The sequence below is a fragment of the Phalacrocorax carbo genome, chromosome 5, assembly GCF_963921805.1.
Source record: "Phalacrocorax carbo chromosome 5, bPhaCar2.1, whole genome shotgun sequence".
Lineage (NCBI taxonomy): Eukaryota > Metazoa > Chordata > Aves > Suliformes > Phalacrocoracidae > Phalacrocorax > Phalacrocorax carbo.
In genome coordinates this window covers 32,675,276-32,701,225 of record NC_087517.1, presented here as the reverse complement: position 1 = coordinate 32,701,225, position 25,950 = coordinate 32,675,276, and the positions used below count along the sequence as shown (strand labels likewise).

The 25,950-nt window shown below is 45.4% G+C and overlaps 1 protein-coding gene across 6 annotated transcripts in view; it reads right to left on the bottom strand.

The window, feature by feature from the left end:
- ANKRD44 (ankyrin repeat domain 44) overlaps positions 1-23,807 on the bottom strand; it is a 146,874-nt gene extending 123,067 nt beyond the window's left edge. For 2 of the 6 annotated variants that reach the window (XM_064451957.1, XM_064451960.1), the window contains exon 1: positions 23,378-23,800. In XM_064451957.1, coding sequence (XP_064308027.1) covers positions 23,378-23,404 — 27 coding nt within the window. In that variant the 5' untranslated portion in view covers positions 23,405-23,800. Of the gene's footprint in view, positions 1-23,377 lie in introns of all 6 variants that reach the window. The other 4 variants (XM_064451956.1, XM_064451954.1, XM_064451958.1 and 1 more) reach the window with 4 other exon arrangements.
- Positions 23,808-25,950: the final 2,143 nt, after the last annotated feature.

Genomic DNA, 25,950 nt, shown 5'->3' with positions numbered 1-25,950 from the left:
CACCTTGATTACAGCTGTGGCACCCCAGTGGAAATACCTAGCGTGCAGGCAGAAAAAATGCCTGTGGCTTGGGAAGGAGAGATACCTGATCAGTATGTAGGCATGGGGAAAAACATAAAGGCAGTACCCGTGAGTGTCGTGTCAAAACTTGCCTCTGGCCAAGAGCTACACAGCAGGTGCTGGACACCTCCAAGAGGAGGGGAATTTCCTGAGGGTCTCACAAGGTGGTGGTAGCCACAGCGGGGCTGCAGTTGAGGCTGGTCACCAGACTGAGCCAGCACCACAGCCAGGACTGGGGCTCAGGGTACTTGGTCACCCCACATCCCACATGCCCACTTACAGGTGGGGACAAAGCATGACCACCACGACTGAAGCACTGGAGAAGTGCACACCCCAGGGAGCCAGCTGAAAAGCAGGCCAATGTTTTATGTGCCACTACAGTACTATTTTCTACCCAACTCATTTCTGTATCTGTTTTCAGCGTTACCCACTAAGCAAAAGATTTACTGATGCCTGTCCCAAAAGGCACCCTGGTCTTTTCAGGGGGTGAAATCTGAAAGCCCACCCACTGTCAAACCCCCATAAACCCCTCCAAGGTGCCTCACACAGTCAGGTACTGGCAGCAGGCTGCTTCCTCCAGCACACTTCATTAACATAAGCAAATTATAAGAGGTAAGTCAAAAGCAAGATCTGTCTGTGCTGTCACCATGCAGGTTCAAGGGATGAACAGTCAGCTTCAATAGTCAATTTCAATAATTCCAACATTAATATCTAAATTAAGGACAAAAGCTAGAAAATAGGGGTGATCTTCCAAAATTTTAAATGCAGTCTGGGAATTCCTATTACCTTAGCCCCAGTTACCCATCTGGATTAATACTTCAGTACAAAAGCTCCAGCAGGTGCTCCACAAGCACTGCAACTCCAGCCCGAGGAGCTCATGCCAACGGACAGAGAAGAAATGCAAACAAGACTGCCTCTCAAGCACTCCCAGTGCCAGGAGCCAGCATCCAAGGGGGAAACTCTAGTCCTGCTCAAGGTAATGTCAACGCACCCATAAACTTTGATGGAGCCATGCTTTTATGTCTGCACATCTAAAAGGTAGTTCCTGAATGGCAATAATATTGCCATTCTATTGTTATAGACCACTGAGGTAAACCCAGAAAGCTGGGGGGGGGGGGGAACACAAGAAAGGTTTAATTAGCGTATTTTATAAGAGGTTAACTGTAAATACTGACATTCAAAGAAATTGGTTAACAATCAGAGAAGAGAGATTTCAATTTATCCCACAAGCAAACTATATTTTATGTTAGTGCTACAGGGCTGCTGTCTCTGCCAGCAGAAGATAAACGCATTCCTTCTGCTTGCCTGAACCTGCACATACTGTATAAACATATTGTAGAGTAACAACGCATATGCAGGGAGTTTATACCAGGCCTGCGAAACAGATGGCCCCACAAGCCAGACAACCCTCCAAACAACTCCTTTGTCCTGCCACACCATCTTCACCTTGAAAGGTGAAGCAGGAATGAAAGGCAAGCAGGAATGAATGCCTTTCAGACCAATATTCCCCATACTTTGGTCCTCCAAATAAAGGAGCCTCTGCAGCCTCTGATAGCGTGCCAGGCCGGCTGGTCTCAGATATCCCAGGCCAGCGCCAGAACAATACATGTTAAGGCACAAATTATTCAGCGGAGTAATTTAGACAAAGGTGTTCATAAGCAGTACAGGATGCAGTGCCACTGCTCAGGTGGACACAGCCTGGGGAGAGGGACTAGCACCAAGGGACCTGTGCCACTCTGCGAGCAGCATCTCGGCATGTTTTCTTTGCTGGCTGTGAGGTTCATAATCAAGCTTATGTCTTATGTACAAGCACTCAAAGATTGCAAGAGGTACTGTGCAAACTAAAATACTGTCACCCTTTTCACACAGTCTTCAGGGAGAAAATAACTGTGATTTAAAGGAGAGGGAAGACATGCATCAGAAATAAATCAGATAGCACCAATAAAGGTGAGATTACACTGCTGCAAGGCATCTTGCTAAAGCAGCATAAGTACAGAGGAGAGGAATCAGTGGGTTACTGGGTGTAACACTATGATGTGCCACCACATCCTTGCTCTACTGAGCCTTCAAGGAGTGGCTAAAGGCTGTTTTTTGGGTGGGGTGGGTTTGTTTTGTCTTGTTTTATTTTTAAGGAAGACTCCGTAAGGGTAGGCTACAGCACACTTTTCTTGTTTTGGTATAATAAATTTTGATTCACCTCCTTGGCTATGTTGGGGTATCACTCAGTTTTGGGAGCTCCTCTGGCAGCCAGTGCATGGGTCAGCAGAGGGAACTGATGGCCACTGCCCCAGCTCCCAGCGACCAGGAAGCCAGGACCCTGGCTGGTTTTGGGCAGCCAGTTTCAGAGAATCCAGGTCTTTTATGCACCGTTCACAGAAAATCCAGCCATGACATAATAAAACACACAGGCCTATCACTATTTTAGTCCTAAGGTTTTTTTACAGTATTCAGGGATTGATTTTTTAATTTAGATCTGCATATTGAACACATTCCTGAACATTCAATAACACTTCTTACCTTTTAGAGACAGGATATGGCTTTACTGCTGTTTTAAGCATGAAGCTTTATGGAGCCACACACCAGAAGAAATTCTTTTTAGTAAAGAAGTCAACATTTTTAGAAACCCAACTGCAGCTACAAAAGTAAATGCCTTCTAATACCATGACAGAGTGCTTCACACACATATTTTAGCACCAGAGGGTTTTCCCTGTTTTCTAGTTGAAACCATTTCAGGCAAAAATTGTTCTTTGAAAGTCATTCTCTATCATAGGGCCATAAAATCCTGTGCCTCATATTTTGTATTCTGTCTGGTTTTGAACTATCTGGAAGGTTCAATGTTCACAAGGTACTTTGGCGTAAAAACGTTACTGGTGTGTGCATGCACAGTCACACAAAGCATTCTTCAGTTAACCAGAAATACCTGGGTTTGCCTTACCAGGCTGCCCATCTGGGTGCTAGTTTTAAGACACACATTGAACCAATCCCCATGGTCACAGCAGCTTGCCCACAGGCCATCTGCAGAGGCCTCCTCTCTCTACAGAAACCCTGCAAGGCAGCAATGTTGCCGAGAGTGTAAGTCAAGCAAAATCACAGCTGGCAGTACACATAGCATAAAACTAGTTCAGAATACAAGAATAAAGCAGGAGGAAATTCAAAGAGAGTGAACAGATGAAAATAATTATAAGACAATTTCAAAGACAGAATTTGGGTGGCTTGAAAGGAAGCAAGACAGAGTTCAGGAAGGGAAAAGCAGAGACAGCCAAAGGGTCTCAGCTACGCTGACAACAAGGAGAGAAATGTCACAGGGGATCAACATGCTGAATTTAATAACGGTTTGGAGCCAGGATGAGGCAGGAAAGGAGACATTAAGTTTTTATGAAAGATGCAAGCTTTGGCAACAGAAGGACAATAGCTCCAAGTGGTGTGTACTGACTTTCACAAGCTCTGAAGGAATACAGTGAAAAAGCAAAAAACAGCATCATTCTTTTTTGAACACTGGGTTCAGCTAAGCCATCCCAGAACTACAAACGCAGGGGTCCTTAGCTGCCACGTAAGCTCACCGTGGGGTCAGCACCTCTCTGAACATTAGGGAAGTGTGGTTGGTTATGTGCAGACCTACATTACAAAACCAGACAGGACATTCCTTCTACCTTCATGGGGAGGAGGAAGAGGAATGTGGGGCAGCACAGTCACTTAAAAGACAATTCTTAACATTTGCAAAACTACAGGCTATAAGCATGTCTGTATTGCCCCTTCTCAAAGGAAACACAGCAGTGCATCATTCCTGTTGTCCACTCTGGTCTCCCTGAGGGGACCCTCTCTTTGGAACAAGCACCTGCAGTGGTCTCATTAGAAACTGACTGGAATGGGAAAGAAATCTACAACCTCAAATGCTTTCAAGAATGCATTAAATAAAGCTGTGAGACCTAGCCAACCTGCTACGGTAAAAGTAACATTTACTATGTGGTTTGAGAGCACAGGCTTCAAAGAAAAAACTGGCATCCGCCACAGAGAGCTCCCGTCTTATCACAAAGGCTTTGCAAATCACAAAACAACCTGTCCTAGGTATTTAAGGCATGCAGAAATCACATTCCCTACTGCTACTCTCCTCATCTAACTTGGCCATTTGTTTTCAAGATTTGATTTAATTTGTTTCACCTTGAAGGCCTTTCAAGCAATTACAGTGTATGTTCTGCAATCATGAGAAACAGTTAAATGTCTCAGATCTGCTGCGTGTAAATATCAGCTCTAACTGTTAAATCACTATTCCTTTCAGCTGGAATTTATTATAAATGTAAAAAGAAGCCAAACACATCAAACCTTTAAAACCCATACAGCAGCAGAAATTCTGGTTTGTCCAGTGGCAGCCAGAAGAATAAAGTATTCAAAATTCTGAATATTTAACAAATATTCTGAGATGTTAACTTGTGCATCTGGCAAGTCATTAAGCAAAAAAGCCTTTTTCAAGGAAGAGTTCTGATACTAACTAACATACCCTTGTCGTCTCCCTTATAACATGAAAATTTCAGTTTAGTCAGCTTTCAGCTATACAAATACAGCCAAAATGCCCTGAACAGACAGCTCTTCTAGACCTATTAAAAAGAGAACTTCTGATCAGAAAACATCACTTTATCTCTCTTCCTTCTATTCACTCATCTGTCTTGTAACATGCTGGAAATATTTGTACTGGCATGCAAGAAAGCAACTATAGTGCACCATTTAAGGATTAAAAATGCTTCTTAATGGAATAGTCAGTATCTACAAGCCTTTGCTACCTTATAATGCTGGGTAGATTCAGATACTGTTAAATTCCTTACATATTTAAAAGGATACTTTAGAGTACAATTTTTTCCCCTCAGTTTTACAGCTTTCATTAAACTAGACAATGGCATATTTTTTTTTCCCCTTTGCATGCTGAAACTGGAATTGCTTGCCTTGGCAACAAAATCCTGTAATTTCTATTCATGCCAGAAGTGTCTTTCTTCCTGTACCACTGACCAAGTTTGCTGCAGCTATGGCAAGAACTTGATGAGAAAGTTATACTACTGACAGAGTGAAGAACACCCTTCTGAGGGTCTGCAAAGAAAAGAGTCACAGAAAGCAATTGGTGAAGAGAGAGCAGGTTCTTTTACCAGCTTCCCAATTTAGAAACAGATGAAAATTGCCCAGGTGTCAGCCTATCTCATCACAATGAGGAACAAGCATAGCACTTACTGTTCCTTATTATTCCCCCCTTGTGGCTAGAGCAGTTAGCAAAAGTTCAAGGCCTATACGGGGTTGTTTCTCCTGGTGTTGTGAATCTAAGTTTCAAAAAGAGCACAAAGCCCCATTCCCCTGAACAAAGTAGAAAAATCAACAGCAGAGACTTCAATTCTCAGAAATCATGACCTCTGCCATCCCAGAGACTTCTGGGAGCAATACATTTTATGACTTCAACATTACGCTCCTCCTCCTCCTCCTCCTCTTATACTATTAAAAAGGCTGGATGCCATCAAATGCAGGGAAGTTCAAACAGTGCTGAAATTTGGTGGAGCAGGATGCAGCCCTCTGTACTTATGGCTTTAAAACACAAACTGAATTAACAAATGGTATTCTAGGTTAAAAATCTGAAATAATACCAGTCTTCCTGTTACTCTGAATCTTTGTAAGAAAAAAAAGTAAAGATACGGGCCCTTCATTAGGAGGAGCATTTGTTTGCATGCTTTTTTGTGGTTTTCTTTTTTAATTACCTTAACATCCTCTAGATGCCTATAAATCTGCTGTCCAACAATTTGCTTTGTAAACTTCACAATGTTGGCACTACACTGACTAATTCCCTGGCTGCTCACTTCCCCCCTTTTAAAAAAGGCATAACATTTATCTATCTCCAGTCCTGTATTTTCCCCATCCTTCCCAGACTAAAAAATAATCTTTATAAGATTTTGCATTGCTATGGCTATTTTACATTTTAAGTTTTCAGCCTTTTCCAACTGCGTCCATTATTTGCACACCTTCCACACCATGTAACAAATCTTTACTATCATTTATCGTTGTCTTCAACTTACGTCTAATATATTTACAAAAACAATTCCATTCTGTTTAAAGAGAAAAAACACGGGCTGTTTTTAAGGCCAAAAAGAATGGGGCAAAGTCTCTTCAGAAATGTAAGAAACAATGAGCCACAAATGACATGTGATACCTAGTTTGACAACTAATGACTTTGCTTCTACTGCCACCAGCTCCAGTTTTTTAGTGGTGTTAGGAGAAAATGATCCTAGTTCTTCTGAAGCTAAGAATGAAGGGGATGATGAAACCTCAGCAAAAATCCAAGGGATTTTGACGAGCACACCCAGGGGAAGGACAGCTACAAAGGGAGCTTTAACTGCTACCTTTCATCCAACTCCACAGCACTGCAGATACTGTGGCAATGTCAGGAAAGAAAAAGAGACTGTGCTGAAAACATAAAAGGGGGGGAAATGGAGAAGTAAAGTCCAATATTCAAAAGTCCTCTGCGACACAAGCTGGGGACAGGGGGAAGTACAGACCATCTTCCGTCAGGCTCTGAAAACACAAAAGGTGTGAGGAAGGTCAAATTGTGCTGGCATATGGGCAAGAGAGAAAGGGCTCCTCAAATCAAGGAATAACAAACACAGCTCTAAAGAAAACCACAGTTGAGGCAACTCCAAAAAAAAAATGTTAACAGTCTATACATGCATTATGTAATGCACATGTTTAAACGTATATAATGTTGGACCATGGGCCATAGGACTAAAACAGAATAGTTGTCATTAATAGTACCTTAATAGAGTATTGCCCATTCATTGGATTTAATCCCCTGTGGCTCGTGACAATCTAGGCACAAGTCTGAATTCGAGAAAGTGCTACGTACCTAACTGAAGCAGCATTTCTGAATGTGGTGTCTGGACGGCAGCTGAAGTACAGGATGAGCCACCAGAGTCAGTAAGCGTCACACCAGCCAGTTAAAGAGGTAGCCAGATGGGAGAGCAGAAAAGTAGGAACGCAAGGCCATAACCACTAGCTACACTTTGGGGTTAATAAGAAGAGGTGTCAGCTGACTGCTGTTACCCAGACTGGGGAGAAAAAATACCCATGAATAGTTGTTTTTCCATCATTTAAGAATTATTGCCTCCCTTTGTATCAAATACAGAAGCTGTGTGGCTGCAGCTGAAAAATCTCATTTGCAGAAGAGAGATTACCTGAATCATCACTTTCCTCTGCGTTGAGATCTAAAGTGAAAGCCTCTTCGTCTGTCCCTCCCTTCCCCACTCGCAGGCCCCCATAATTAGTTCATCATTATAAACTGTTGAGAGCATTCCATTACAGTTTATAAATGAGGGTGAATATGAGGAAACCATCTGTCTCAGTAGATGGAGGAGGCAAGTAAAACACCTCCTTTGCTACTTCAAGCAAGAGATCATTACATAAAAACATAAAGAGCAGTTAAAATCTTTGAAGCCTCCTAGCCCTAAAAATGTTATACCAATAAAAGTAGGCATTAATAGGCAGTACATTTTCAGCCACAGCAAAGCAGAAGGAAGAATAAGATTCAGACAATACATTTTTTGCTCATCTATTTTTGGCCCTATTGGGTCACCATATCTTCTGGCAGTGTACAAAGTTATACTTCTATTAGTAATTTACTAAATGGGACTCTGTAATTAAGACTAAAAGGCCAGGTGGCAGAAAGAGGGAAGAAGAGAAAGGATTATGCTTAACTGCACTTACTGGGAGGGGGGCGGAGTGGGGGACTCTTTGTACTATACATGTAAGTTCAATTAACCTCAAGAATAAAAACAGGGCATGTGAAGTCTTCTAATTCAGGAGGCTGTACATACCAGCAGTAAGAAGACAAGACCTAGTTGCCTTCTGTCATTTCTCTCATACTGGAGCCACTCAAACTCTCCAAACTGTCTGTTACTGGACATTATTCTTGCAAAGCTTAAAGCATGCCCATGGCTCAGACCTTTGAATTCTCCCATGACAAAGTCTACAGCGACTGCAGGTATGACAGTGGTTCAAAGTACATCAAAAAGCAGGTAAGCCAGATGATTAAAAGTGTACGATCCCAGGTTAGAAATCCATCCTTCACATTAATATGCACACAGAACCAACAATAAAACAAAATAATGGTCAGTGTCACTCCAAAAGGCCGAGCCAATTTAATACTTCCAAGCATCACACATACAGGAAAATTACAAGATATATTTGGAGCGTGGAAGGGTGAGCAGTAGAGAGATGGAATGCTCTTCTCTCTGAAGGTGTGTTGAATGTTGTTCATTTTACCCTTTTGGGGCTACCTTTAATCTATTTTTTAAAATCCTATATAAAGTCTAAATGAGAGCTGATGAGTATAACTCTTAATTATCACATTGATAATTAGTATAAGAGTTAGTATATGAATTACTACAGGAGCTTGACCCCCACAAATCAATGGGCCCTGATGCCATCCACCCGAGGGTGTTGAGAGAGCTGGCTGACATCCTTGCAAGGCCACTCTCCATAATCTTTGAGAAGTCATGGAGAACAGGGGATGTCCCAGAGGACTGGAGGAAGGCAAATGTTACCCCTATCTACAAGAAAAGCTCGAGGGAGGACCCAGGTAACTATAGGCCCATCAGCCTTACTTCAATCCCTGGGAAAGTTATGCTCCTGGGGACCATCACAAGTCAAATGAAGCACGTGATTGTGAAGAGCCAACATGGCTTCACTAAAGGCAGATCATGCTTGACAAACCTGGTGGCCTTCTATGACAAAGTGGCTTGCCTGGTTGACATGGGGCAGGCAGTGGACATTGTCTACCTGGACCTCTCCAAGGCCTTCGATACGGTCCCCCATAGTCTCTTCCCAGAGAAATTAATGCGTTATGGCCTAGACAAGTGGTCTGTGCAGTGGGTGGGGAACTGGCTGACAGGCCGCACCCTAAGGGTGGTGGTAAATAGCTCCTGTTCCAAGTGGCAACCTGTGGCAACCAAGTGGCAACTCACTAGTGGAGTCCCCCAGGGATCGATATTGGGCCCAATGTTATTCAATATCTTTATAAGTGATCTGGATAATGGGATCAAGTGTCACCTGATGAAGTTTCCTGATGACACCAAGTTGAGTGGGGAAGTAGACACTCCAGAAGAGAGAGCTGCTCTGCAGGAAGATCTGGATAGGCTGGAAGAGTGGGCCAGCAAGAACCATATGAGGTTCAACAGGGACAAGTGTAAGGTCATGCACCTGGGAAAACATAATCTGGGAGTGCAGCACAGTCTGGGATCCACCTGGCTGGAGAGCAGCTCTGTGGAAAGGGACCTGGGGGTCCTGGTGGACGGAAAGCTCAACATGAGCGAACAGTGTGCTGCTGCAGCCAAGAAGGCCAACAGGATGCTGGGTTGCATCAAAAAGGGCATCACCAGCAGAGATAAAGAAGTCATCATCCCACTCTACTCAGTGCTTATCAGGCCACACCTGGAGTACTGTGTACAGTTCTGGTCCCTGCTATACAAAAAGGATGTGGACAGGCTGGAAGGGGTCCAGAGAAGGGCCACCAAGATGATCAAAGGACTGGGAAGCCTGCCATATGAGGATAGGCTGGGACTGCTGGGTTTGTTCAACCTTGAGAAAAGGAGGCTCAGAGGGGATCTCATCACCGTGTACCAGTACTTCAGGGGTAGCTACAAAGAAGATGGAGACTCCTTTTTTACACGGAGTCACATGGAGAGGACAAGGGGGAATGGACACAAGTTGCTCTTGGGGAGATTCTGACTGGACATGAGAGGGAAATTTTTCACAGTGGGGACAGTCACCCGTTGGAATAATCTCCCCAGGGAAGTGGTTGACTCGGCCATGTTGGACACCTTCAAGAGTCATCTGGAGAGGGTGCTGGGCCATCTTGTCTAGACTGCGCTCTTCCTAGAAAGGTTGGACTAGATGATCCCTGACCTCCCTTCCAGCCTGTGATTCTGTGATATACTTCCTCCAGATTGTTTAAGTGGCTAAAGTCCCACCACAGATCACCACTAGATGATCCCTGAGGTCTCTTCCAGCCTGTGATTCCTAATTTCCTGGGCAGTCCTATAGGATTAACCTGATCAAAATCATTGTTACAGAGCCCTTTATATTTCCAGTACTCCAGCACTCCTCCATGGGCTTGCTTCCACCTTTTCCATGAAGGTGACAGAAAGCCTAAGTGACACAGTGAGACATCTGAAGTCTGCCACAGCATCAGTGCCGCAGAAGGAAATGACCTGTGGCACCAGTGTGTGGGCCCCACTCACTTAGAAGAAATGCTGCTCCCTCTTCAGCATCAGTTTTGAGGGAAAATTCAGTGGGAACAAGCCAGGTATGAGATAAACTAAACATTTTCAGCCTGTAGCACTACAGAGATCCAGATAGTTCTGCGCAGCACTTCCTCTGTAAGCAGCACAGTTAATTAACTCTGTGTTGATTAATGGTGCTCTCTCGCATCAAGAATTTATTGAGTCTGTTATTATATACAAGGTTATAATTGCTAAACAGCCACAGCTAAATACCATTCCTTGCAGTCTACTCCTTAAGCATCATAATGTAAAATTAATTGGTACTTCTTTGTTAATTAATATGAAATATTTTAAGTCATGCACCATAAAACTTACTACTGGTATGCTCTTTTCTATACAGCTATGAATGAACAGAAATATTTTAATACCTTGGGAAGAACCTCCTCTTTTGAATGGGGTGGGATGGGGGGTGTCTTTATTCTTTGTAGTGGGGCTTTTCTGCACTCAGGCACTTCCAAATGAACTGTCCTCGAATAATTAGTCGGCAGTTATTCTACTTCTGCAGCGCATTAAGACAGACTAGCAAAAGACGTTCTTATTCAAGACTGAGCGCCCACACCAAACTATCTATTCAGAATAATTATTCTGGAGTAGCTGTTTCAGTAAATTTCCAAGCACAACTGAGATCAGCTCACAGCAAATGATCTAACTTCGCCTCGGGGTAGCAACAAAGATCAAAAAGACACTTGAACTCCTTTGTCCCTTCTGGGATCTTTAAATCCGAGGTTAGCCTCTGCTTAGGGAAAGGGCTGGCAGCATAACAAAGCAGATCCCCACTGTGAAAAAAAGAAGCCCACAGGTTGGATCCCTAATCCCAAGGATGGGGAAGCAAATGCTTTGCACAGTCGTGCTCCCTTCCCAGCAGCAAGGTCCCGGGCAGTCACTGCCAATAAAGCTACGCCTGCTTTAAGCAACCCATGGCGGTCCCTCCTGCAGCACAATGGCCCGCCTGGCAGTACAGTGAGAAACCAGAAACAGCGTCCCAAGGCTGGCTCTGCCATGCAGGTAGGGAGAGCATTGGGTCCCAGGAGTTCACTGAGGAACCAAACCTTGCTCCTGCAGCCTCACCCATGCCCCCAACCAAGCAAAGCCCCTTCTATTTATATTTCTGCAGGTGGTTTGAACTACTGTCTACAGTCTTGTTGGTAATACGACCCTTTTCTTCAACCACTTTTTTTTTTTTTTTTTTTTCAAAAAAAGGGGTCATGGGCAGCATAAACTAGGTCTGACTGATTCTTAAACTCATTTAAAGCAGACAACTGCAGAGATGGCTTTCATGTGGATTCCACTTGTCATGCTACGAACACCAGAGATCAGCACAACTCTACAGGGAATGCCACATGCATGAACGTATGCGGTAAGGCACAAGTAACCAAGTTCTCCTCTGGCTGAGCAAACTGTTTATCACTCTGTAGAGAGAACTACCTTATTGGCGAAACATCTACCATGGCTTAGAATTATTACTGCATGTATTCAAGGTTTAATTAACATAGTCGCTGAACACTTTGTTAAAAATACACAAAAATCTGGACTGTTTTCTCTCCAAGCCTACTTCTTTAAAGCAAAACATACCCACAGAAGCAGTGTCAGGAATGAAACAATCACACTTTCTCAAATGCAACGTTATTCCTGGGATTGCATCCACACAGCTGAAGCAGTTACTTACACAGCACTTATTTCTGATGCTCCCATATCCCAGCAAGCAGCAGTGCAACTCAATCCAGCAGACTCTGAACAATTCAGTAATCTCACATGGCCAGATAACACGTGAAGAGATTTTGTTATTTATTTCTGTGGGTCAGAGCCTTCCCTTTTTGCTGGGTACCAGACAGAGAGCTGTAAACAGGTACTAGGTGAAAGCTTGCTCCATGCTAGAGCTTTTTGGAGGCAGAATATAAAGGAGCAAAGCTTAAGGCACTGAATTACACCTGCTTGTCCACCTCCTTTTAATTTTTGTCCCTACAACGGAGGCAACTGAAAAATTCTCCAGACAGCTGTCTGAAAGTCTGCAGGTCTTGAAAGACCTCTTTTAAAGTGCTGGAGACCATGTGTCTGCACTGAGCCAGCTATAAGGAGTCACACGGGGGTTTTCAGACAGTTGTCTCGGGCTGTCTTCAGCCAGCCCTGAGGAATAAGAAGTGCTGAAGGTCACGTGCCTGCTCCACGGTTTGCCATCACTTGTGTCTCCTTTTCCAGGCAGCTCTCTGGTAAATCACATACCTGCCTTGGAGGGCACGAAGCACTCATAAAAAACCATTAGAGATATGCAAACTCTACCCAGGAATAGGAACCAGGAGATCCTAAATGCAGTCCCTGATTAATGTGAAAGCTCTGCCTATGTCCATAGGAACTGGCTAACAGCAAGGCTCGCCGTAACCAGCTACCCCAGGTAACTGTACGTGCAAAGCCAGGGCATGCAGGGGCTCCTGGGCTGGGCAATCTCCCCACCAACAGTGGGTGCATCCTCAGAGGCTCCGGTCCAGATAGTTTACTCTCTGAGCTACCTGGAGATACAGGCTACAGGGCCATGTGAGCTAGTCTTAACCTTCTCTGTGGAGGAGGACAAATCTGTTCAGCTCCATTTGCAGAGAAATAACACTCCTCTGGATAGCAGGGGTGATGTACAAATTCACCAGTCTTCATGGAAATGCTTCTAAAAGGAGCACCCTCTTCTAATTAGAAACTAGATCACATGTCAATAAATAGTTATATATAATAAACAGAACTTAGTGAGGAGACTGCTCAGTTTCAACCTGACATGAAAGGGACCTTGTGTGAACATACTCAAAGGGCATATTTGAGCGGCTACCTCCATTTCTCTGAACCCATCCAGCTTCATGTGCGTGCTCTACAGCCAAGAGCCACACAGTCCAGGATTATTAGGACATTCAGTCTAAACAAGTGGCATTGATACACAATAGGCTGATCCCACTTTTACCATTTGTACTGCTAGAATACAATGCTAAGCCTATGACACAGGATTAGTGACCAAAGACAGGCAATGACTGCAATCAGCCAGAATAAACCTTTACCTACCAGGTGGCCTGGAAACCATTTCCTAACAGAGCACTTTCTCTTAAGCAGCACCATTGCTGATTTTACACTTTATAGAACAAATATCTAAATAAACTATATGTTCATTGAATTTAACACTGTGCTATGAAACTGCATGCCACCATTCATTTCTCATCTTGCAACATCATAAGATTGGCATCAGCCCACACAGTAAACAGTGTTAAAACAACTTGCAGGGAGGAAGAGCACCGCTGTGAATCAGCCACTCAAAGAGGTAAATCAGGATTCAGCTCTTGCTCTGTCACCTGCTCCCTTCTAAGCCTGACCTTGGCTACAGAGTTCCTCCGCATCCCAGTTCTCCCACTGCAAACCGGGGTAACAACCACCTCCTCTTGACAATGCCATGAGGCAGAAGCACTGCGCCCCTGCCTACTCATTGGTTGCTGCCTTCTCCTCTGCCTCCTCCTAGCATCCCTTGTGGTCTCCGGCTTGGCTCTGCAGGGCAGCTCTTCCCATTCCTCCTCCCTCCCTCCCTCCCTCCCTCCCTCCCTCCCTCCCTCCCTCCCTCCCTCCCTCCCTCCCTCCCACCTCTAAAGCTACCTTGGCAGCTTCTTAAAATCTCACATTTGCCTCCAGCCAAAGGTATCCAAGCCATGGGCTCCATCTGCAGAAAACCCCACCAAAAGCAGGGCCACATCTCCCAGTAGAGGAGCAGGATTACACATATACCTAAAGGATTAGGGCTTGTTTACATTAAAAGAAAGAAATTTCCTCATACTAGGCTTTATTCATACTGAGCAGGATGCAGCAGGATCACTCACCTAAGCATGCTCCTCTCAAATAGAGGCAATGGTTGCAGGATCTGGCACACTGCATTTACTTGGTTGGTAGAGCACTTTGGAAATGTTCCTGGAGTCAATGACTAAATAAGTCCCTCTCTTGATTTTAAATTGGAGATAAATGCTGCATGTCGCATTGGCAAGCACATTAAAGCAGCTGGAAGCACAAAGACAATATGGGGTATATCAGGCCTTTGTTCTCTCATTTTTTACCCTTGGCATGTTAAACAACTAAAGAACACATTGAGCAAATCAGTGTTTTACTAGATAATACTGCAGGCTTCTTGCTTTGAAATCCCAGGCTCCCTGCTGGCACCAGCTCATATGGCGAGAGGGCTGTCTCAGGCAGAAACACCAGCCCAACTTGGTGGCTTGTGGACCCAGCCTCCTACTGCCTGCAAGGCCCAAAAGCATAGGCATGGCTTTACTGTGCTGCCAGAGTGCACAGCAGACAAAAGAAATAACCTTTATTAAAAAAAAAAAAAACAAACACCTAGCGAGGCAAGAAGGAAAACACTAGTGAAAAGGACACGTTGTCTACCTTCGTCTATTTAAGTATAGAAAAAACGAACTTTATACATAGAAACACAGAAAGCAGGTGCTGCTACCAGCGTGTTACTATAAATACCAAGCAGCTTCCCCCTATTCCTGCAAAGCTGGTCTAGAATCAATGCAGCTGAAAGCAAAACTTCATCCAAGGATGAGATTTCACAAGGCAATCTGCGGCCCTTTCACCTTGGAAAGGGCAAGGAGCCTATCATGTTAAAATGACGCTATGATAAAATGGGTTATATTTGCCATCTGAATGGCACTGCCTACATTATTAATGAGGAAATGCATACAAAAATCGTATTAATGTTCACACTAGTTTCCTTTCCCAAAAATGATTTGATCATATTTAGAATGTGAAAGCTTGTGCATCTAACGGTACAGTCGATCACCATCTTCTCTTCCGTTTATACATTGCAGATAGCAATACTTGATTTTTACACTTTTACTGTTAAATTTCTTCAAGTACATGCTCTCTACTGCTGGTAGTACTTCATTTATAGAGACATCAGTTAGAGATATGCAACTCAGTAGGTCCAAACAACTATTTTGCTAAAACCTTTTGCATGGACAAAGACATTTGATGAAGCAAGAAGTCTGTAAAATTACAAAGGCTGCAAGATGGGGAAAAAACAGGTGATATAATGAGATCACAAAATATGCCAGAATAGAAATGGTAATGCTTAAACAGCAAGTTATTAATCACTATCAACTATTTGCAGACTTTCTGTGTCATTAAGGATATCAACATGTGGCCCTTGGACCAATCCTACACATATGTAACTCAATAGTACAAGGGTTTTTCATGAGAAATCAACTCCTTTATGCAAAAAAGCTAAAGCCTTAGCTCAGTAGATAGGTGCTCTCAAGTACATCTGTTAAGACCATGGGCGGAAGTCAACCATTATGCTTTTGCTTACTTCCTCATGAAGATGCAGTAGGATGCAGCTGCGAGGAGGAAGCAGGGGTTTGCAAGGGCATTCTCCCCAAGTACTCTTTTTAAAATAAGAAAGCAAGCCATTACAAATAATTCCAGCACAAAAATGCATGTCCATACATAAAACCAGCTCGTAACATGAAGTACGAATATCAAGCAGGCAAGCCTATGTTAGGCTACGAGGTTCAGCAGTACATGGCAGAAACATATTAAAGAGCCTCCATTTTTGGTTGTACATCTGCAGCCAGGAAAGACTTTTTCTTCGCCCAAAAGCAAAACACATGCAAATGTCTGTCATCAAAAAGCACATACTTTTTCAGAATGTCACAATTACCCAACCACAACTAAATGCTGTAATTTGTTGACCAACTCCTTGCAAACTTCAATAGTCACCTCAAACCCTTAGATAAAACTGCAAAATAATTTCCCCCCTTTAAATGTAATTTTGAAATGCTTTGATTCCCACCCATCACCAGGCTGAAGGGCACCAACAGCATGCTGCTACATGTTTCTAGCACAGCAATTAAAACAAAGCTGAAGCCACGAACAGCAGCAGCGGGAACTTTCCAGCCCAAGCTTTCCAGCTAACAAAAAAAAGTAACAAATGTCAGGTATGTACTTCTGGAAAAAATTCGTTAATCTAAAAATGGAAATAGCTGAAAATGCAACAGTCTTCAGTTAGTAAGTGTTCATACTAAATGGTTAAAACACAGAGGTATTCTGCCAGCAAGTTTAGCTCACTTCTATGTTCCACAACGCATACAGGCAGCAATATGTGAAGCAGGGCATCCAAGCAGAAAAGCAGGAATAGAAAACAGAATAAATGGTCAATGTTGTCAGAATATACTTTGAAATATTTGCCTAATAGGCTTATACCTAAAATATCTGGCTCCTGTAGGCATCTGGTGACACTAGAACCTGTATTAGTATCACTGAAAGAAAAAAATAACCCAAACAACTTTAGACAGCAGAGATTAAAAAGAAGCCTAAAAAGATAATATGCTGAAGCATTAATTATTTTGTAAAAATATTGCCCAAGCCTGCAGACAGCCTGAAACAATAGCTCCTAAAGACTAAGCTGCTCATTTCTCAAGCAAACAGTCAGAGATATGCTGATCGGGGGAACAGTTTTAGGAAGAGGAGAGGGCGCTTGGCCTGGTTCCTCCGGGTGAACACAGGTGGCACAGGGCCAGCACAGGGAAACCCTTCTCGTCAGCACCATATCCCGGAGCCACTGCCTCTCCGGCAGCGAACAAGCAGGACTCAGCTACACCCAGACCTCTAGAAACAATCCTTAAAAGTTTTCTTTGCTGGCCTTCAGGGATTTGCCCCTGAGACTGGCGTGTGACCGACAGCACTGCCGTGGTGCTGGCGGTGGAGCGGCACGGGCTTAAAAACATGACCATGCCCAGGAGAGCTGCAGCATGAGCAGCCACCGTGTTTAGCAAACAGCTAGCTCCAGCTTGGGTGCTTTTATTCCAAGGTCACAGAAATCAACCGCCTACCCTCAAGCAAGGATCCAGATAAAAACACCTTGCCCAAACCAAGTCGTTACACAAGTGCCCAAGCCGGAAGGAACATTTATTTCTCTTCTAAACGTAGTCATGACAACCACATCTTCATTTAAGAGAGGAGCAGGAAGAGGTCACGAGGCACTTGTCATGCAGGGATAAAATACCACACCTCAAGCGCACACAGGAGGGTGAGTTTTGCTGGATGCCACCTGCAATTCAAGTAAACTAACATCCTAATGTGACAGGCACACACCCCCTCAAAACAGCCCAGGCATCTAGGTGCAACCACTGCAAAACCCTTACAGTATTACCAAACAGCAAACTTCTGAAGGATTTCTCTGCTGAAGAAATATTTATGATAAACTCAAGCACACTACACCGCTCCAGAAATTCTCCTGATTAAAGTGCTTGTTTACCTCGAAACAAGCTACAAAGCTATCAGAAAGTGATACTTGTTAAAGAAGCCACTACCAAAAAAAAGCAAGCAGCTTCCTTTTCAAGCCTGTACCTCGCTCTCTTTGGCAACAAAAGGCTTCCTCACCACCACCCCTCTGCCGAACAGAACCATCTCTGGAGGCATTTGAGAGACATGTGTGGACATGGTTTACTGGTGGACTTGGCAGTGTTAAGTTTACAGTTGGACTCGATGATCTTCAAGGTTTTTTCCAAGAAAATGATGCTATGATACTATGTGTCAGAGCTCAGGTGCCACCGATACCAGACCGCAGCAACCATCGTTCCCACAGGTCTGAACAAGGGCAGGAATGCTGGTACATCCCATTTTTTCCAATTTTTTTTTCTTTTTAAACGCACAGAGCCACATCTCACAGCATGTATGGCATGCCTAGGAACATCACAGCTCTAGAAAGCCAGTGGCTGCCACTGTGGCATTATTTTGGTCCAACCACAGCTTCATTTCACAAGAAACAAGAGAGAAACACTACTGTGGGTAAATTTCTCCTCCTTCCTTCTCCACAGTTAACTTTGTTTTGTGGCTACCTGAGTATTTTTTACTAAAATGGATTATCTATTCCTTGCTGCAAGGCCCTTTCAAAAACACTTGGCAGCCTACAAATTAATATACACCTTAGTATTATCTAGCAATAATATGAGGACAGGAGGAATCGTGGGACCTCGTGCCATGCACATTTAACCTGTGGGCTGGCTGTGGCCACAGGGTACAGGTTCATTACACCTATTTTGTACAGCGGATTCAGGGGCATCTTCTCAGATGCTTTTACTTGCCAGAGAGAAAGATACACAGAAGGACAGTCTTGTCAATTGAATGATTCTGAAATAAGTTAAAGACACACCACCATTTGGAAATTTAGTTGGCTTTGTTAAGAGATTATTTGTTCCTGTTGCATTCATTTTGGTTTTAAGTGTATTCAGATGCAAGTCCAGCCTTTGCCCAGCCAATTTTTATGATCTTTGACATCTGTTCAAAATTATTTCAACATCTGTTTAATGCTGTCTCTCTGTGACCATAATAAAAAGGATCCTGATGGTCAGCAGAGAACTGTCAAACACAGGAAAACATTTGGGAAAGGGAGAGAGAGAAATGGTCCTTTCAGTTCTAGTCACACCGCATTACTCTCAGCAATCAAGGACAACAGGCAAAATACCAGGAGACAGGATGAGGTTTTGCAGTTAACAGCAGCCTAAAGTGTGCACACTGACCATTTATCTGGGCTTCATTACCCTTATGCATGCATATGCATGCTTGTAAGGGTAGCCAAAAAATAAGCCTGTTGTTTTGTACATACAGGGCCTGAGCTGGTGACACTGAAGTCATGGTAAATTTTGACCCCCCAGATGCACCGGCTCAAGGCTAGACAGAGGCTGTGGATGTCTGTCTCAGATTCACAGCAAGCTTCCCACCGAATTCGGTAGTACAGGCACAAAACCACTAAGCACTACATCTCTTAAAAGTAGCTACGCAGGCTTCGCTTCTAGGTGACTTTCCATTTTATCTTTGATTTATAGAAAATGTTCTCAGTGTCTTTTGATGACAGAATGATACATTTCCAACACAGCACAATGGGCGCATTTGTGCTGAGGCATGCGAAGGCAACCCAGTCTGCACAGGCAGAGAGCTGGCATCCTAAATCAAACACAGCCACACAAAGAGTGACTTCGTTGGCTTTAAAGAGGAAGAAGTGGATGGAGTTACCTACAGAGACAACCTGCAGGACTGCAGGCACTACACAAACAGTTCTCAAGAAACCAAGTTACTCTGTGCAAGTATGAAGAATCAGCTATGCAAAGAACTGCAGGCAGCGGGCAGGGGAGGCACCCTGCATCTGCTGGTTACTCAGAGGATAGAAGAGACGTGGGTCCAGGCAATGACCACTGCTCAAAAAGCAGCCACAATAGTCAAAAACCAATCGATACTTTCACCCTTAGAGAGCTTTGGTGAAGGGGAAAGGAGGCTGATGAGAAGGAGGGAATGGCAACCCAAAATACAGATAGGAATGAAGAGCTACAGCAAGCAGGTTTCCTCAGACCAGCACCCGAGGGGCACAGTGAGGGTTTTCATGCCCCATCACACATGCAAAGCCAGGCTCGAGCTGTGTCAGTGTAACTCACGCCTGAAAGCCTCTGGCCACCCACTTGTTGAAGCACTTGTCTTATGTTCCTCCTGAACTCTAGCTTAAATGCACTGGCTTTTATCACATAATATAAAATACTAACACTTAGCAAAATGGAAAAGGTACAACCAATATGAGGATGAGGTGAGGTGAGGAACAACACAGCAATAACTCTTAGAACTGAAGCTTTTTTTCTTTTCCAGTCCTTAAAGCAATTTGCATTCTTGCAGTAACCAGCATTCACTGCAGAGATGGTAAAAAAAAAAAAAAAAAGAGTGGATAAAAGTTTTAACATTTAGAGTAAGTTTTGCAATATTTGTATATGACAACTGAAATAGAACACGAGAACGTTTACAACTGCACAGACATTCCACTACAGACAGAGATTACAAACCTAGGCATTTAATTTAGATTTTATGAATTGTCTTGGGTTGTTTTCCACTTAACCTTTAGTCACTCAAAAATGGCTAGCGGGGGGTTACTGACAAAAGGAAGACCTGGAAGAAAGTCACACAGAAACGAACGATGGTAGAACACACTTCCTGTGGCTAAATGATTTAAGGGTTTAATTGTGGCCCAACCGATGTGCTAGCAATTACCATCACTGGAAACAAATTCAAGTAACCTACCCTAATGCTAAACTCTTAAACCAAGCTCTCCTACCTAAGGAGTGAATGCAGCCAGAAGTACCAGTAATTTCTTTGAAGCATTAAGCATAGCAATACCTTAGCACCTTTCAGCTGTATCAAAAAAGAAGAAATAATGGAAGTCTATCTGTCTTCAAAGCCTGTATGAGAAACAGCATGATTAATTTCTCATCTGTCTGAGATCTGTCTCATCTCTCTATGTGCTGTTAGATGCAGTTGGTGAGAGAAGCCAAGAATGGAGGGGAGGAGGAAACAGGTTACTTAGAGAAATGCGTGTTTAAACTCTCAGCATGGGGGTTCTTTGGTCTCCTACACGAAGCTCTCCTCACTGGTCAAGATAGTCATGGATCCAGAGGAAAGCACATGCTACAGAAATCACAGTGACAGGCAGAGGAGAGAGCTCTGGGTTCAGAGTCAAACTCCCCTGAGCATTACAGCTGAGACCTGAACCTGAACTTCACACTCAGTGCACAAAAAGCAGCCTACGCTCACAGCAGCCCAGGTGCTGACCGCTGCAGGTACGCGTGGTATGCAGTGTCCTACGTACTGTAATTCTCATTGCAGGAGACTGCAAGCACACAGGCTGCTGTGGCCTCTGGTGTTTAAGCAAAAGGAAACAGTTTCCTGAATCGATGCAAGTTATCACTGCTGCAGTTGCCTCCATCCTCAAAAGCAGGAAGAAAAGCAGAAGGAGCCTGCTCACGCAGCCTCAGCGAGTCTGAGCACAGACAGGAGTTGTTACAGGAATGTAAATCTTCCCAAGCACACCATTCTTGGCCCCAGCTTCACCTCTATTTTCCTGGGTCTGTCTAGAAGCATGTGGGACTGCTGCTGTTGTGCCTCTTTTAGTTAAAGGTGGGCCAGCGTGGGGGCGGCTCTCTTCAAACCTGATGTAGATGAAAAGTACGGCTTGGCCTGATGTGCAGAGAGCTGCTGCTGCAGGCTCCGCAGACCCAGTGCCTTGGTTGCAACTGCTCAGGCTGCATGTGGGAAGGCTCTGCCAGCAATGGCCCCCAATGCACAGAAACAGGCGCATGTAAACTTCTGCGCTTGGTTTAAGAGGAAGCACTGCAGCCAGCTTTGAACGTATCCTCCCCTTCCTCCAGTCTCTCAGAAGTGAAAGAAAAAAGATCTGGTGAAGAAACTGAAGGAAAATCAAAAGAGATCCAGTAGTACAAGTTCAGGTAGACCAACATATCCCTTTGTAAATGACAGGAGACACATACCCACAAAGAAGAACTACCAGCCCATCACATTGTGTTCCAGGCCACAGCCTGACCAGAAACCACCATGAGCATCCACCAATATTTTGAGCATCCCCAAAGCAGGCACACTGTAGGGCCATAATGGCAGCTCTAAGGAGCCTTATCCCTCAGCTTTGAAGGTTCTCAGAAGAGAAGAGAGAACGCTAAGACAACAGCCTGTCATTGATTTTTATAGCAATACAGACTTCTTCAAGGTGTGATCCACTTGACTAAAATCTGTTGTAAGTTCTGCTCCCTGCTGAAGCAAAATCCTTGCTGCAAGATTTCAAAACTCTAAAGGCTTCATTCAACATGTGAAAAGCACTGAAATGGTACAATTTCAGTCCCCTGTAACATATGCATTTTCAATATTAATGTTTGCTGTTTGGATTTTTAATATCCAGATCCTACCTGAATCTCCTTATTTATGAGACCCAGTCTGTGCACCATGGGGTAGCAAAGCCTCAAGGTGTGAAACATTTTCTTTGCCAGTCACAAGCACCATATCTAAAGATGAGGATGTTCAGGGGACATGTCAAGAGACAACCCATAAATACTGCCTTCTGTTACACACAAAAACACGTTATAGTCTGCACTTGGTCACACAGTGCCGCTTTCGCTTTAGAAGCGGCTTTATCCTTTTTTCTTTTCAAAACTCTTTCAACATGCTATGTAGCAGCTTTGTGCATGTGAAAATTTTCTTAGAGAAGCATAAATAGGCAGCGAGCGAGACTTGTGATCTGTAAGTACAGGTTACTTGGAGCGGGGCTGGCTTCAGACAGTCCTTCTGAACCCAACAGGAAGGTCTGAGGCTTGCAGGACACCCACGCTGCAGATCACAGGCAGACCACGTTGAATTAAAAATAGCAGATTAAAGCACACAAAGTGTGTAACAGTTGGTAGAGTATGTGTGGGAACCATAATATCAATTTACTAAATATTTTTAAATGCTTTTAAATACCAGCGATAAGAAATACATTAATACTGATTACAGCTGTCTGCCTGCCCGTTGCTAAATTTAAGGCTATTTGAGCGTTTAATGCTATGGTTTTTCCACTAGCCTGCGAACAGCGGCAACAGCTAAACCGAACAGGCGCTTCCTAAGTGAAAAGGCGACAGGAAAAATAATTCACACGTACACCACGGCAACGAAACGAGGGAAAAATCCCAAGGAAGGACAAGCAGAGCCGAGAGGCCTTTCGAAATGAGCCAACATCCACTTCCATCCCACCCCGCCGGCCGGAGGCGTCAGGGCTTCACCGAAGACCGGCGGGGGACGGCGGGACGCCCGGCTGGGCTGCGTGGGACGGGCGGGTGCCGCCGGCGGGCACCGGGCTGCTGCCGCCGCCCCTCCGAGCTGCGCCCTGCCGGCCCCGGCCCCGGGCCGCCCGCACACGCCGCCTGCGCGGGCAGAGACAATGTCCGCCGGGAAGCGGAGAGAAACGCATCGGCGGCGGCTCGGCGGGCTGCCGGCACCTCACGGCGAGCGGCCGGGGGACGGCGGGGAACCGGCACCTCACGGCAACGGCGCTGCCCCCGCGGCCGCCTCCGCTCCGGGCCCCGCTGAGCCCCCGGCCGAGCAGAAGGGCCTCCCCCCGTCGGCTCGGCCGCCTCACACGACGCGGAGCCGGGCCGGGGCGGGCTGAGGGAGACCCCGCCGCCCCGCGGCACGGCACCCACCTGGTCGGCGAGCTTGAGCACTGCCATCCTCCGCCGCTCCTCCCGCGCACATGCAGCTCCTGCGACGGGCGGCGAGCGCGCCCCGCGACCGGCGCTGCTGCGACTGCGGCGGCGGCTCGGCTCGGCTCCGCGCCGGCGGGGCGGGGCGGGGGCGCGGAGGCCGCCTCGCCTAGCCCAGCCCAGCCCGGCCCAGGAAGCAGGGGCAGGCGGGCTGCCTCACACGGGCCGGACCGTGCCGCCGCCTGCCGCCGCCTTTGTTCCCGCCGGCGGCCGGTGCCTGCGGAGCGGAGCGCAGGGCCGCCCCGGAGGCTGTCGGCGCCGCTGGAGAGGGCCTGCCCTGCCGCCCGGACCCACCCCGCGCCCTGGGGGGGGGCCGGCCCGGCTCGGGTGGCAGCCGGGGGCACCTGCCGCACGTCCCGGGCGGGACCGGGCTGGAGCCGAAGCCCGAGCGCCCCAGGCCCCCGCGGGAGGGGGCGGCGGCACCCCGTCAGCGCGGCTCCTGCGGGGCAGGCCGCGGTGCCCCCGCCTCGCTTCGGGGGCGGCCCGGCAGGGGACGATTCGCCCCCGAGTCAGCTCCAGGCTTGGGGAATCGGCTCGGCTTCACGCTCGGGAGCCCCGGGGTCCTGGGGCCCGCTGAGGGGGCTCCGCTCTTCCACACCCCTGTGAGAGGGGAAGCCCAGGCCTTTACCTTAACCTTTTTTCCACACGTGTGTTTGAAGGGATGTGACAAACAGGCACAACTGTCAGAGGGAAAGTCAGACCTAACACCAAGTCTTTTTGGGTTGTTTTTTACTTTTTTAGATAACACAGTTTTAACAGCTGCCTTGCAAGAATTTGGTAATGCATGACAGTCCACATCTTTTCATACTCTACCCTATTTCCCTTTTCAAGGACTAGCACACGAGATAAGCTGTACTTCTTTTCAAACAAGCAAGCAAACAAGCCACGCAGTCCCTGCCCCGTGCTGCAGAGGGAAATGAGCATCATCCTCAATGTTCCTGTTGAGCTGACCTGGGAAAAACTTCAGTTCCACGTTCAGCTGACTCGAGCACCAGAGCAAGACCGCACAGCCCAGCACATAAGGGGAAGGGGAGAAAGAAGGAAAAGCATGAAGGGGTGAAGTCTTTTTTGACCCTCAGAGTTGACAAGCTGAAGCCCTGAAACATGTCATTTGATCAAAATCATTGGCACAATGCACAGCAACAGGAGTTACAGACATGCTGAAGGTAATGAGGGTAATTACATTTTTCCAAGGACATGTAACTGAAAGGGAAAGATTTAAGATTCCCTCTTCCCCTCCTCTGTGGTGCACAAAGAGGTCCGGTATTTCCCCGCAAGTTAGATTCTGCAGTTATGAGCTCCTGTACCCCGTGACACATTTGATAGGACTGTGATTTATGACTTTTCAACCCTTGATTATAGAACAGGGTGACTTTAAGCAGTTAAAAATTAAAAAAGGGGGGGAAAGTGTCTTCTATGGAAGAAAACCAATCCAAGACGGAAACAGATGTTGGTATCAGGCTTCTGAGGCATCCTTATAATGGGAATTAAAAATAACACACAAGTTTACAACACATTTTCACTCCATCTATTTTAAATGGGTCTTAATGGAAGAAGTGTAATATAAATCAGTCTTTTAAAGAAAAAAAAAAAGCAGCAAGGGAGAATCCAGTACCTGTTTAGAACATATGAACTCAGGCAGTTTTTCTTTTTAATATCTTCACCCCTTATGGTCTTTGTCACGCCAGAACACCTAGAAGCATTATGCTTGCATCAGCAGATTTGCTCTGTGTCCAACCACGCGCTAAGAAGGGCAGTTGGCAGCACTGCGCTGCCATGCACTGTGGACCAGAGCCCTTTCTCTGTTCCACTGATTCAATCCAGAAATTCTGCTTCGAGAGTCCGCTCCCAGGCTCTGTTGAAACACATGCTCACCACAGAGAGGTCAGAAGTAAGCAGAAGTTAGCTTCCAGCTGAGAGCAAGCAAAAAAAGGAAGAGGAAAAATGGAGGGAACTTTCAGCATTACAAGGAAAAGTCTAGTTTGTTATTTTCCATTGCAAAGGCCTAGTTCCAAGGACTTTGCATTCACCATAGCATTTTCCCTGCAGTTAAACTTGGTGGATACATAAGGAAAATGATTTTTCAGATTTGCTCTGTGCTCCCCTCACTTTCCAATCTAAGAATCTAGTACAAACCCTTGTACCTTCTTTGGGACCCCCAGCAATCTCCTGTTGGGGAACTAAGCTGATGATGGTACACCATCTGAATGGAAATCTGCTCATGCATTAGGAGCCCAGTTCCTTGGGATTAAATAATTGGGCTAGATGCAAGCTAGTGTTAAAATATTTTTCTGCAGTTTTTTGTTCCCAACAAGCAGAGTGTCATGCCAGCTCCAATTTCTCAGGCCCTACCAGATGGTGTCTTGGAGGACCAACCACCTGTGATGCCACTCCTTGGAAAGGTCCCCCTGGGGCACACAGGACAACAGAAAGTGTTCGCATCCCCTGTTAACAGGGCAGCATTCAGTTTAGAGAGATCCTTACAATTATGTTTACACTATCTATTTAAAGCA